Source organism: Pelecanus crispus, chromosome 2 (genome assembly GCF_030463565.1).
Source record: "Pelecanus crispus isolate bPelCri1 chromosome 2, bPelCri1.pri, whole genome shotgun sequence".
In the NCBI taxonomy this organism is placed as follows: domain Eukaryota; kingdom Metazoa; phylum Chordata; class Aves; order Pelecaniformes; family Pelecanidae; genus Pelecanus; species Pelecanus crispus.
Genome location: NC_134644.1, coordinates 174,980,261 through 174,995,193, shown reverse-complemented (window position 1 = coordinate 174,995,193; position 14,933 = coordinate 174,980,261). Strand labels below are relative to the sequence as shown.

The 14,933-nt window shown below is 46.5% G+C and overlaps 1 protein-coding gene across 1 annotated transcript in view; it reads right to left on the bottom strand.

Moving 5' to 3' along the window:
* The window catches only part of ARHGAP39 (Rho GTPase activating protein 39), a 131,691-nt gene extending 128,886 nt beyond the window's left edge, over positions 1-2,805 (bottom strand). The window contains 3 exon segments of the mRNA XM_075704545.1: positions 2,661-2,698; positions 2,700-2,762; positions 2,764-2,805. Of these exon segments, the coding sequence (XP_075560660.1) occupies positions 2,661-2,698; positions 2,700-2,762; positions 2,764-2,805 (143 nt within the window).
* Between the last annotated feature and the right edge of the window lie 12,128 nt (positions 2,806-14,933).

The window sequence follows — 14,933 nt, the reverse complement described above, 5'->3', positions numbered from 1 at the left end:
CCTCTGAAAACTGCATTGAAAATTCAGATTTTGATAAAGCACATCACAGTAAAACAAGCAGACGTTTTGCTTTAAATCAGGCTTTCCCAGAGCCAAGGCACACTGTCGCCGCTGTCTTCCCATTCCCCTCCACTCCTGCTGCTTCGCAGGTCACCTTTGGGCCTGAATGCTTCAAGGTTTTCACAAGTTCAGTCGGCAAGCAGACAGCTGGGTACCTGCCTACAGTGGCAAGTCTTTCTAGATGGTCAAAACCACCCAGCAGAATAATATTTCAATAAAAGATGGTGATATATGAAAGGTACAGGCTGAAAAGAAAAAGAACGAAGTTACTGCGGCACAGCGCAGCCCTGGCATCTAATCAGGGAGACAGATGAAGGCAGCAATCTGTCTCCTTAAGATATGCACATTTTATTTATTTTTTTTTTTTACTGCTGCATAACTGTGTTTGAAGATGCTCGTAAAATGGCTGCAGCACGAGGGGGCTGCACCAGGAGCGTCCCTCTGCAATCGCGAGGGAAGTAATGAGAAATTCCATCATTAGCAGTGTTTAATTGCCAGTAGCCAGAACACTCCTTAACATCCATTATTAACTTTGTAACATACCTGTGAACCAGGATCATAAACCAGGTTTTGCTTCAGAGCTTAAAATCCCGCTGCAGCTGTCATTGAGGGTAAGCTCAGTAAGTCACCTGAAATGTCACGCACGGATCTGCTGCCGTGCACGGTTTGTGCGCTCCCCAAAACACAGTCGACCGTGTGGGATCACACGCACGAGCCCATTTTAGCCCACCCCTCACAAACCTTCAGGTTACCTTCTACACCAGATCATTCCTCTTGGCTTGCAGTTGCACTAGAGACTCTCCAAAAATAAGTTTATATAGAGATCGGTAGCAGGGCAAAACAACGCTGCCCATCGACATACCAGAAGCAAACGGGCAACTCCTCTCCCCATTCAGTGCAAGAATCCAGGTTAAATTCCTCCCATCTTCAAGGCTCAAAGCGACTCCACGCCAGCCTACACCAGTCTTCGTTCCCTACCACATCAAAATCTGTCTCCTCCTACTCCATCCTATTTATTTTGGTTTCCCAGCTAGCCCATCGGCTACCCTACACACATCATGTTCCCATCTCCATCGCATGGAGCCATGCCTTCCCCGTATTAAAAGTCAAGTTACAAGGAGCTGAATTACTCAAGTCTGCTCCATCCTACTTCTTCCCTCAAAACACCTCTTGAATGGTGAATTCCTCCATGGAGGGATTACGACAGTATTTTTCCTCAAGGCAAACGGGATGGGCAACCACAGACAGGAGTCGTTTGCAACCATTCTAAGAGCCAGGGGAACAGATATTCAATAATGACTTTTGCATGCGTGACTCAAAAAAAAATCTAATTGCGGATGGAATAGCAGAGCAGCGGTGAAAAGCTCATGTTTTTAAGAAATCAAGAAACCTTCACCTTCCACCCTACCACCAACATGCACATATAGCCTCACAGCTGAGAGAAAGCCTTCAAAATCCCCGCTTTGAAGGCACCTCACCCAGCAGGGACAGAGCCTCAAACCACCCTCCCAAGAGGCTCAGCACTGTATTATTCTCGAGGAAGCAAGCTTACAGCAATCAAGGATTTTATCATTTAATCACAATTTGACAGAACCGAGAAGTCGTTTCACTGTGGCTCGAATGACGATCGGAGGACATTCTTTGCATAGCTTATGTTTTCACTGTGTTTTTCCAAATCCCACACCCTGGATTTTCATTTCAGCCTCTTGTTAACGCGTGGTTACAGCTCACAGTGGTCAAACAACTTCCCCCACCCACTAAAATAGCCAGAAATTAATGCTTTTTTTTTTTTTTTAAACAGGGATTAGCTGCTAGCAGTAGTCTCTCAGCACGATGGTTAATTCCCATCAGGATACAGCAGAGCTCTATCAACAATACGCTGCCTGAAAGACTCAGCAAGGTACCAGCAGTACAAAGAAGATGTAAATAAGTTTGCATATGCAAGCATCAAAGACTCCACGAGATCCTGAAGCGTGAAAACATCTTTTCCCTGCAAGATACCAAAGGAATGGTCGCGAGACCAACGGGGGTGGGAGGACAGGAGAAGAGTGGGGGGAAATGGAAAACAAAACAAAACAAAAAGTGTGACTGTAGCAGCAGCTCAACAGTTGGAGAAAAATCAAGGTAAGAGAACAGTAGGAACAGCAACTTGGGCACAAGGAAAGCAGGCAGGCCAAGAGCATTGGGAAGAGGAATACTCAGAAAAACCAAGGTAAGAGGAGCATCGGGACGAGGATTATTCAGAAAAATCAAGGTAAGAGAACAGTAGAAACAGCAGCTTGGGCACAAGGAAAGCAGTCAAGCCAAGAGCATCGGGACGAGGAATATTCAGAAAAATCAAGGTAAGAGAACAGTAGAAACAGCAGCTTGGGCACAAGGAAAGCAGGCAGGCCAAGAGCATCGGGAAGAGGAATATTCAGAAAAATCAAGGTAAGGGAACAGTAGAAACAGCAGCTTGGGCACAAGGAAAGCAGGCAGACCAAGAGCATCGGGAAGAGGAATATTCAGAAAAATCAAGGTAAGGGAACAGTAGAAACAGCAGCTTGGGCACAAGGAAAGCAGGCAGGCCAAGAGCATCGAGAAGAGGAATATTCAAGCACCCACAGCGAGATGCAAGACAGCTCGTGCAGAGAACGACCCAAAAAATGGTGGGAGGAGAAGCAAACCCACAAGGCTGTTCCCAGAGGAACGGGACAGAGGGACCTGGCACTGCAAAATGAGAGGCAGCTTCACGAAGGTCCTCATCTGCAGATCGAGTTAGCACACCTCTGCAGTGCCACTGGACTCCAGCGGCTGCAGGAAAAGCGGTCAGGAAGGTTTCTTTTTGTTTCTGCAGCTTTCTGCCAGAACACCACGTCTCTTGTCCCAGGGATGAAGGCAGTCGAGGGGGGTTTCTGCTAGAGCTGAGAAGAAGGACGCAAAAGGTGTGAAAAAGCAAGAGAGTAGAAATGGAGCAGAAGAAAGAAGTGGGAAATAAAGGCAGAAGGGGGCAAATTTTCCAACAAATCCCACACAGCTGCCGACTACACTTCCCAGACCTCCCTGGCCTGTTACAACTACAGGGACAGCCCAGCAAAGCCTGGCTTAGCGGCCGCATATACAACAGGCAGGAGCAGAAACAAAGGTTGAGTGGAACGCTGTATTTTAAAGCCTCAGAAGGGGTAAGATGAAGAGAGGGAAAAAAAAAAAAAAGGCGGCAGAACAAGGTCTTCAGGGAGAAGGAGCCCAGCAACTGTAATGAGTTTAAGAAAATTGCATCACTGGTGGTATTTGTAATGTCTGCTGCTGGAGCAAGGCTGAGCCAACAACCTAGAGAAATATGTATCCCTAGGAGCGTAATCCTGCACAGCGGCCAGATGCGACAGTTTATCCATTAGGCATTTTCCACTCAACGTTGACATTCAAGATGAGGGTCTGGTTCTACGGCATTATAGGTAGCAAAACCATGTCATGATAGATCTGCCAAGGTGGGAGGTTACCAAGGGTAAGAGAGACTCAAAAACCTTCCAAGAAAAGAGGATATCAAACCAGCAGACTTGGGTCTAGTAATCTGCTGGGCTTTTTACGCCAGAGGTAGACACAGACTGAACTTGAAGAACGTACAACCTTGAGAGTTTTACTGCAGTGGATCGCGTCAAAACATGCTAACGAAGCTGCAGGCAGGTTAACGGGTTGAGAACGGGGACTGAGGGAGTCACGGTAGAGTAGCTGACGCACCATGCGCTTTATGTTCAACTCGCTCTGCACAAGAGGCCCCGTGCATTGCTACGGGCACATTTGCACGAGTACACACCACGGAGCACTGACCTGCTAGACCCTCGGTCTAGCTTGCCATCCCTTAAATGCTTTTTAGGGCTATATCCCAACAGACATGAACAGGTCTATGCTATAGAAAGACGCTGGCTAGAATCCAGCATTAAAGTTACAGCTGTACACACACAAGCCAGCTATGAAAGAGCCTACACCTCAACGAGAACATGTTAAAACTTGGGTTAGTAGAGGCCGCATGGGTAGACAGAGGGTCAAAGGAGTCTGTATCGGGTTTGCACGGCACGGTTTTTGAGAGCTGGGGGGGGGGCTACAGGGGTGGCTTCTGTGAGAAGCTGCTAGAAGCTTCCCCTGTGTCTGATACAGCCAATGCCAGCCCGCTCCAAGATGGACCCACTGATGGCCAAGGCTGAGCCCATCAGCAACGGTGGTAGCACCTCTAGGACAACAGATTTAAGTGGAAAAACTGCTGCACAACAGCAGCAGGGAGAGAGGAGTGAGAATGTGCGAGAGGAAGGACTCTGCAGACACCCAGGTCAGTGCAGAAGGAGGGCAGGAGGTGCTCCAGGCACCGGAGCAGATTCCCCTGCACCCCTGGTGCAGCCCACGGTGAGGCAGCTGTGCCCCTGCACCCATGGAGGATAATGGTGGAGCAGAGATCCACCCGCATCCGGGGAGGAGCCCACGCCGGAGCAGGGGGATGTGCCCGGAGGAGGCTGTGACCCCATGGGAAGCCTGTGCTGGAGCAGGCTCCTGGCAGGAGCTGTGGCCCCGTGGAGAGAGGAGCCCACACCGGAGCAGGTTTGCTGGCAGGAATTGGGACCTCATTGGAGACCCACGCTGGAGCAGGCTGCTCCTGAAGGGCTGCACCCCGTGGAGGGACCCACGCTGGAGCTGTTCGTGAAGAACTGCAGCCCGTGGGAAGGACCCACGTTGGAGAAGTTCGTGGAGGACTGTCTGCTGTGGGAGGGACCCCATGCTGGAGCAGGGGAGGAGTGTGAGGAGTCCTCCCCTGAGGAGGAAGGAGCAGCAGAGACGACGTGTGATGAACTGACCCCATCCCCCACTCCTCACCACCCTGCACCGCTGGTGGGGAGGAGGTAGAGAGAAATTGGGAGTGAAGTTGAGCCTGGGAAGAAGGGAGGGGTGGGGGGAAGGTGTTTTAAGATTTAGCTTTTATTTCTCATTATCCTACTCCAATTTGCTTGGTAATAAATTAAACTAATTTCCCCAAGTCGAGCCTGTTTTGCCCGTGACGGTAATTGGCGAGTGATCTCTCCCTGTCCTTATCTTGACCCACAAGCTTTTCGTCATATTTTCTCTCCCCTGTCCAGTTGAGGAGGGGGAGTGATAGAGCGGCTTTGGTGGGCACTTGGCGTCCAGCCAGGGTCAACCCACCGCAGAGTTTTAACCCTTCTCCCGGGTGAAACCACAGCTCTAGCTCTGCTGGTCCAGCAAGGCAGCCTGGTACCTCAGCACTTTTGAAAGTGTGGATTTACTGATCAAGTGTAGCACCCACACACCAGGCAGCTAAAACACGCCAAGAGACCCAGCGAGTCTCCAGCTTTATGAATGTGCAGATGAGTAACGCATACACAAACACTTCCAAGATGCGTCCAAGGAAAGCTTGAGACCTAAAAAACATAGCCCAACCATCATGGGACGCGGGCGTTTTTTATGTCAGGGCTTTACCCACTCCTGGGCAATGGAAAAAAAAAAAAAAGAAAAAAAAAAAAAAGAGATCACCAGTGGTGTAACCTCACAGAAAGGTATGAGATATGGAAGACTAGTTGCACTTACAAACACATCCCCATCCCCAGGCATCCATCTGAACTTGTTGAGATGTCAAGTCACTAGAAGAATAGCTTTGGTCTGGCCAGAAGCCCGTCTAGCCTGGCACCCTACCACCAAAAGCAGATGTCTACACGCTAGTAAGACTAGTGCAAGCACATAGCAATTCTTTAACATATTAGTACTACGCTAATGCAACAGGAAAACCTGTGGATAGGACAAAGTTTACGGTACATGAACAGTAAAGGAAAGGAGGAAGAACAGCTGACTGTCTAAGGTAGACAGAGTAAAATAAGATTTGGTCTTATACCATGTAATAGTAGGTGCCCTGGAAGTCATCACATAGCTGTCAGTACAATTAATTGCTATTTATTCAGTGCCAGAGCAGGTAATGATTGCTGCGCTGGCAAGTGGGTAAGCCAAGTGATGAAGAGTTGTGGCGGGGGAGAAATACTCCGGAGCCAGCAGAGATGAGGAGCTGACTCAAAACTTTGGGATTTGTGGTTAAGAGTTACAGACTGGAAGCTAGACTGCAAGAGAGGCTGCTGTGGGATAACCAAGCTGTAAAGCAAGGCTAGTCATTGAAATACCTGCAGTACCAGTCAAGTCAGGAACTTCATTTTGCATAAGGCATATTTAAATAGTTATTTTTAAGTCTTTAGGACTCAAAGCAGATTTTTTTAAGCTAGGCCACCACATTATTTTAAGACGGCTCATCAGAGCAGAAAACTGAGCAGGACCAGCAGATCGCAAATTCAAGACAGTATCAACAGAGGCGGTTAAGTCGGTTCTTTGAGGGAAACAGGCTGACACAGAAGCTGGAGTGGTCTCGGGTGCTCATAAAGAAGATCCATTAGATAAAACGTTTTTAGCAACTCAGGTAGTGATGAGCTCCTCCACAGCAAAGCCACCGATCAGCTTCCTAGTAGAGAGTCCACTTCCCTCGCGGCCACTCCATTTAAAATGGAGTTACTCCCAACCCAAAAGTCAGTAGCTTGATTTTAAGGGAAAGTCATTCCTGGCCCATTTTCCCCCCAAACTTTCTTAAACTCTTAACGCCCCAAAACAAACACTCAAAGATACAGAAGGCCAAGCTCCACCACTCTGGAGAACAAAAAAACCCCAGCCAAACAGGAGAGAAGCTGCTCTTGAACTGGAAGAGTTTCAGACAGTGCACCCATCACTCACATCTTTGAAGATCTGGAGCTCTGGACTAGAGAAACAGGGAAATTATTGTTACACAAGTGATTAATTTTCTATATTGTCATTTTTGGAACGACAGTATTGAAAATTGTTACCTGTTACAGCAATTTTGGTATAACATAGCCAAGGACTGCTAGCAATTAGGATCCGTTTTCATTACGTAGGACTGACAAATGACCCGAGCCTCAACTCCCACATATTATACGTGGTGAGAAAGAAAGGACTACAGGCTACCAAATCCTTCTTCTGAACCTGCTACCTTTTTATTCAATCCTTCCTAGTTCTTTGTAAGAGTCCTCAGCGATTCACAGCATCCTCCTCTTTCAATAATAGGTGCCTAGAACAAAGAACCAGAAAGGCTTGATTATATGAGCGATGCCTTATGTGAGCAAATCAGGCTTCTGTCCCTGTGGGAAAGCAAAAATTTCTCTTCTATCCGTGTCATCCTTGCAACCAACATGGCCAGGGAAAATAGGGCAGAGGAAATGAAAGGATCCCTTTGAAAGGCTGCAGAAAAACAGGTAACCAGGTTAAAAGGATGCTATGTAATGGAATTTTTCAGAATGACAAGAGAATTTGGACAGAATGGCTATATTTATCATGGTTATCGGTGCAGCGGTGATTCAAGCTGGATGTTACTACGCAGCGGCTGAGTCACAGGGACTCTCCGTGGAAAGGCTCTTAACCTGCCGCACCACCGCGGCAATTCAAAGAGCCCAACAAGCTTCCTGCGGTTAAACAAAGTCGCAGTACTTTGCTGACAGAAAGCCTGGGTGCACACAGCCGCAGCGCAGCTTTTACGGAGAAGCTACTTAAACCGGCAGCTATTGTGTGCCCGAGCCTTACGGTTAAAGCCTTTAATCCAGTAATACCACCCTAAAAAAGTTTGGGAGCTTGCTTTAAAATGACAAAAGCCAAGCAGGTCCCTCGAACCCGAACAGCGAGACAGTAAGATAAGGCAAGGTCTGCGGAATCAGCCAGACCTGCAATTTGCTCGCTGATTAGATCCCTTGAGCAGAGCACTGCAGCAGGAAAATTAGTCAAATCATCGCCCAGACGCTACTTAGCGACTTGAAGGAAACGCTGCCTGTTCGTTGCCTTTCAGGATAAGCGATCTTACCGCAATGTTTTCTGGAGCTTGAGGGACGACAGTTGTTATTTAGGCATGAACAAGATGTCGTCGTCTTCAGAACTTGCTTCGCCCGTCTTGCACGGTACGGGTTTCAGACGACGCTCGCAACGCACAGTATCAAAGCGCTCTTTGCGTACACCTCTCGCACAGTGCAGTGGAAACATTTACCACCAGAAACCATCAGGACTTGCAAAGTCTGAACTGCTCTGGGTGTTCTCCAAGGGAGTAAAGCAAGTTTATGTAAGTGTCAACAGAGAAGGTCTGTAGTCAGCTTGCATTGGCTACAAAAATGCCAAGGTTTTGGTATCGAGATGTTTGAGAGGAAGTTTATCTAATGTGGACGCGATCAAAGAACATACTGCTTCGAAAAACAATAAAATGGAAAAAGAATAGGTGCTGCTAGCCAACAATGAAAAGCAAAATGAATAACTCTGTAGATTCGAAAGGCTATTCTGGAAAAAATCCAACAAAAAAACCCCTTTTGAAGCCATGACACAGTCAGAAGTCCCTACTACTCTGCTGTATTTTCATGAAAGCCTTGTACCACCTGGGCCTCCAGATGAGATCCTCAGCTCCTTTTATCGACTTGTTTCTCAACACCTAGAAGAGCAGACCACCACCAGTTCTGGGCCCCTCAGTACAAGAAGGACACTGAGGGGCTGGAGCGTGTCCAGAGAAGGGCAACGGAGCTGGGGAAGGGTCTGGAGCACAGGGCTGGGAGCAGCGGCTGAGGGAGCTGGGGGTGTTCAGCCTGGAGAAGAGGAGGCTGAGGGGAGACTTTATCATGCTCTACAACTGCCTGAAAGGAGGGGGTAGCGAGGCGGGGGTTGGTCTCTTCTCCCAAGTAACTTGCGATAGGATGAGAGGAAATGGGCTCAAGCTGCGCCAGGGCAGGTTTAGATTGGATATTCAGGAAAATTTCTTTACTGAAAGAGTGGTCAAGCATTGGAACAGGCTGCCCAGAGAGGTGCGGGAGTCCCCATCCCTGGAAGTGTTCAAAAAATGGGTAGATGTGGCACTTTGGGACATGGTTTAGTGGGCATGGTGGTGTTGGGTTGACGGTTGGACTGCTGATCTTAGAGGTCCTTTCCAATCTTAATGATTCCTAGTTTTACTTTCATTAAAAAATAATCCAGCCACCAAGCCAGGAAACATGAAGTTATTATTCTACCCTTAACTGGTTTAGTGTGGACTTGGTAGTGTTAGGTTAACGGTTGGACTGGATGATCTTAAAGGCCTTTTCCAACCTCAATGATTCTATGATTCTAAATGGGACTACAAGTTAAACTGAGCATTCAGTTTGCAGTAAATCTAGTTATCTGCGCTCCACCAGCAGCAGAAGCGTCAGCAGCGTCAACAGCCTGACCAGTCACTAAGGATAACTTCTTCAAAAGTGGCAGCAGCAGGAGACAATCATAGAATCATAGAATGGTTTGGTTTGGAAGGGACCTTAAAAATCATCTAGCTCCAACCCCCCCTGCCATGGGCAGGGACATCTTCCACTAGGTCATCTTGCTCAAAGCCTCATCCAACCTGGCCTTGAACATTTCCAGGGAGGGGGCATCCACGGCTTCTCTGGGCAACCTCTTCCACTCTCTCACCACCCTCACAGGAAAGAATTTCTTCCTAATACCTAATCCAAATTGACCCTCTTTCAGTTTAAAACAGTTACCCTTCATCCTGTCATTATACTCCCTGATAAAGAGTCCCAGAATCTGCAGAAACAGGAGAACCAGACGGTAAAGTTACATGCCAGGGGACCTAAAAGTTGATGAGGAGCCAGAAGCATTAGCACGTCTAAAGGGAGATCTGCTCTCGATACGGCGGCACTGCTGCCCAAGACAGACCAACTTTAATCAATGAAAAGTCCTTCTGTTGGTTGAAGGGACTGGCTCTGTCAAGAGCTGATGTCTACTTCTGTCTGCCTACAAGGAGACCGACTCCCTGGCCCAATTTAGGGGACAAACACCCCCGCCCAAAGGCACATTTAAGCGAGCAGAATGCAGATGCAGTGAACAGGCTGCATCTACCCACTGATACAGGCCTAAGAGGAAATTTTGCCTCTCTGCAGTCCGCCCCGAATGGAACTTTTAGTCCCCCCCAACGCCACTTAACACCACACACGTGTGCCGAAAAAGGGGAAAATTGCATTTTACCTGCAGTCCCAGAAGGGAAACCAATGAAAGCTTCATTGCCAAGCAGTAACAAGCTACTAAGTGGCATCAGCTGCATTGGCTTTCAGAAACTGGACCTCCCAGGCCTTGCACCTTTGCTAGACAACACCACAGACTGCTCTGTGCGTCTTCTACAAGCACATTGAACATTTTGGCTGTGCCCTCTACCCCCATAGACTCTTTCAACACAGTCCAGTGTTTTGAGGGAGAGGAAAACTAGTCTCAACCCTCAACACCATCACAACTGAGATACCATAAACCCAAATGCTTGTGCTGAAAAGAACAGAAACTCATCAAGAACCAGGCAAGTCCCTGCTCACAAGTTGAGGCTAAGACTGACGGATGGCATGGCACCCCAAGCACGCAGAAGAGCTCTGCCCAAAGACAGATACCCCGGCAGTCCTATCTCTACTGAATAAGAGATCTCCAGTCCTAAAAAAAAAAAAACAAAAAAACCAAAACTACTTCAGCTCGCTGGGCATTAAATTTCAAAGGAGAAATAGGTACTGCCAGAAACGCTGAACATGGGTCAAGCGCGCTTTCTGCACAGCTCTAAGCAATACCTTCACCGCAGTCGGTACCAGCATCGTTTCACCCAACGTGCCTGCTCAGCTCAATTCAGCCTTTCCAGACATTAATTGCTCAGAGCAACATCCGAGCTGGAAGGAAGCTTGCCTGCCAATCTGAACGTCAACGACCTGTGGTCTTAAAAGCCACGGTCACGTGGCCTAAATTGTAGCTAAAAATGAGGTGAGATGATGAGTAAAGAAGAGGAAGAAAACTTCTTAAACATCAAGGGTTTTTTCTTAGCACATTTATAATTTATTGTTGCTTAGGCTGATAAATGGCACTAGTACCAAGTACCACAACCAGAGGGGAGTGTGGTTGACATGTTTAGTATAAAACGTCCTTGTTCCCTGATAATTGGGCAAGGCTAGAATTTGAGGTGGGGAGACAGGTAGACATCCACCGAGATGTATCCTAAAGCAGGGGCCCCAAAGAGATCCCGCCCACTCCTCTGTTTTTCTCTTTGCACTTGAAACATGAAAAAAATAAGTCCCACGGTGGCTTTAAATAGAAATAAAATTTACACACTGTTAACAGCCAAAGCACAATGTGAGAGCCAATAAGCAACTCTACTATGGTCCAGCCATTACTCCAAGTGTACTCTGTATATTCTCAGAAATTTATTTATAAAGCATTTTCTCTTTCCTCCCTCCTTGTACAATGGACACAGAGCATGACAGTTTTTAAATGACAAATCAATACAGAGAGCTCTAAAAACCAAATCATATTACAGTTGCATTAGAAATTTTCTTGGACTGTGGCTCATGAAGTATTGAATATTTTCAATTACTCTTCTTTCTCCTTCTCCAGCTGACATAAGAGTTCCTGAGTCAGATGTAAAAATCTGCTCCAAATGTTTTCACCCTGTGGAGCAGTTTAAAGCCTTTTCTTTTTTTAGCACATAAAAGAAAATTGGCGAACAATAAGGGAATCTAAACCAGTGGTTGCAGTAAGTGCATCACACAACACTGGTAGACCAGGTTGGAAGAGTTTCCATTTAACAACATCTGTAGTCCATTTATCTCCAGGATTGTGAAGGCATCCCTTCGAAATATACTTCAGTACAGTGGATTAAAGGATTAGAAGCTAGAACAATAGTACAGCTAAACTGGAGCTCCTTCCTCCAATTTAAGAGCTGATCTGAGCTTAGGGAAGAGAGTTTCTTGACACCATCAAGGACCATGGCTTAGGAAGGCAACCTTGGGCTCATCTCCCCAGGAACCATAAAAGCACTAGTCAGAAGGCACAGGTCAGACTCCACCACCAAAGCAATTTGAGCTGTAGGTCACGATGCAAGTGCCTCCTCTTCCTCCATCCCATATCTCGCATTAGTAGTCACCTCAGCAAGCCGGACACCCACAAGCGGGTCTTTCCTCTCCCTGGAAGCCTACCAGGTTTCTAAGCTTTAGGCTCTGAAAAGTATGAGAAGATATTTCAAAGTACCAATAAATTGGTTTTGGTGGTTTGTTTGGTTTTTTTTTTTTTTTAAATGTACAGAGGTTCCTCAGAACCCTTCCCACCCCTTTTCTCATTTAAGAGATGTGCTTCGAGCTGTCCTGCCATCTCACCTCCCAGGCCCTAGAACAAAGGGGTGCTTAGGAGAAGATGGCTAGGAGATCCCACGCACTTTGTCATTTCTATTTCCGTGTCCTGCCACACTTGGATTTTAACTCAAGTTCTTTATGTCTTTTGATCTTCTGTATCAAACGGCTTGCTGCACTAAGACTTCATTATCTTTCCTAGCCAAAAATACCCCGAGTATCTCAACAGCTCTGCTATGAAAGGCAGCATTTAGTCTTCAGGAGAACAGACTTTCAAGGGAAGAAAGTAGCGTATAGCTTCAGCTACAAGCAACATCAGGAGAGCTTTGTTTTAATCTTCCTCCCCCACTGATATCGATCCGGATCTACAATCAAGGTAGCAAGCGCAGAGCCCAACTCGTAACGAGTTCTACTTTGTCTATTTAAGTTTTATTCATTTCGCCTTTGCAATGGTGCAATCACTGTAGGTTCAGTCTGATGGCTTTTCTAAAGCAACAGAGATACTTAACCTTCAAATAATTCCCTTCACATTACAGCCTTTTATTTTTCCCCTCCTTGTTCATCCTTGCAAACTCTTCAGTCAATGCTGGGGGGGGAAAAAAAAAAGCAATAAATTGGACAGTGCTGTGCGTTACTTCCAAGCATTCAATAGACAGATGCTGCTTGATACTCTCTTTAAAATAATACCCCCCAACTGCAGCTAGCATCCAATTTTTATCACTGAATACCAGCACTGGACTTTTTGCCGTGGCTGGATACCAAGACTTTGTTGCTTCCAGCTTTGAACGTATACGAAACATTTCCAGGCAAAGCGTTGGTCTACAGTACAAAATTCCGTTCATTGAGAAGGATCAGGAACATCTGCCTCTGTTCTGGGGCATCCTCAGACTATTTTTCTGGACTTCAGTATGACCGGCCTCTCCCTTCGGCCTCTTGCCCGTTAACGCACAGTTCGCTTCTCTCTCAACTCTTCAGGATGAATGACAATACCTCTTCCCCGACCTCAAGTTTTTCCTTTTGAGTTTTTGATTCTATGAAGTAGACGGAACAAGAGCTACAGGATCCTCAAATACTAACGCCAACTAGACGGTTAATAGCAGCTCAGAAAGAGCGAGGGAAATGCTGAGAGCACAGCTACTTCCAGCAAAATAACCCGCCACGCAGCAAAGCGGAGATGAGCACACAGGAGTAACCCTGGGCATTTCACCCTGAGAATCGGAGTAGAGTTGGCCACGTTATTTCCACTCCCTTGAGTAGAAAATCGCAACCGCACAGAAGGCGGCTAGCAGCGATGTCGATTTGTTAACCTGTACTACTCCCTGCTCAGACAGCTCTTCTTCCTATGTGACATATGGAAACCTTCTAACATTCACCTGAAGTCCTCCACTGTTCTTAGTTTTTGCTTATAAAGCAATCATCCTTCGCATTATTTCTAAGCTGAGAGGATGTTATCTTTCATACGATTGACTGCATGAGCAGATGGAAAGAGCGTTTGCTAAACAGTTTAAATGGCGCTTCGTGCAAGTCAAATTACTCCAAGTCACAGTTAACTCCAATCATCCGGTTACCCACGCCAGGCTTCAGCTGGAGCCTGTCTGCAGACCTCTGGGGCAAGACAGAAAATTATTTTTCAATAATTTTTTCCTCCTACACCACCCCTGCTCACCCTTCTAGTTTTGACAGTGCTTGTACCGAGGTATATGCTGTTCTTGCTCCAGTAGTTTCTACTGTATACCTTACTGACGCAAAAAGGGGTATTATACATTTACGTTACCAGAGCCAATATTTGCCTCTGCTCCAAAAGACCCATACAAGATTCTCGCTTACAAAGTTTGTCCGGTCCACTCTAGATCCTACCACTTCAGGCAAATCTCCAGGGTAGCAAGTCTTAAGCTCATATATTTCTGCGCTGCCTAACCAAATACCTCAAAGGCATTCCTAATTGCATGACTTTCCAGGACAAGAATGGCTTAAAAAAAAAAAAAAACAACCAACCCACCAAAAAAAAAAAAACAACCAAACCCCAGAAGAGACATTAACTCTACCTATATTCGTCCTGAATTAAGTTCTGCTTGAATATTTTTACGTTCCCTGCTTTCACTATTGTACCCAAATGATTTCTCTCAGAGTTGCATTAAAGAGGTAAAGACAATGCATTAAATTCAAGTATCATTTAGGAACCCAGCAGCCACTTCGGAACTGAAGTGCTGCCCGCGTCCTCATCGCAACCACGTTGAACTTCACCGTGTTTCCCGAGCCTGCACTCCGCTTCATTCCTCATCACTATCAAAAAGCCTCTATGTTCCCTCTCGCTGCACGCAACTTTGATGCGTAGCCTGGAGCATCCTCTCCCTCCTTCACATCCATTTTTCTTCATGCTAGTTTATGTCCCTCTGTATTAACGCTACGGTTATGCTGGTTTCCCCCCGCATCTTCACTGTGCCAATCAATCCTGTCTCCCTGATACACCACCTTGTCCCTACTACTTATTACCTCTATAGGGCTTAAGTAATTTATTGCTCATTTCTTTCTTATCTTGTACTTGCTGACCCCTGTTCTTTGACAGGCCTTTGCAGGTTTTCGCAGCCCTCTTGGACATTTGCTCCCTTCTATGCCTAAAGAGAAGGGAGCAAAATAGAGTCTAAACACCTAAATAGTCTCTAAACACCTCTTAGGGATGTATTAGAAAGAAAAATA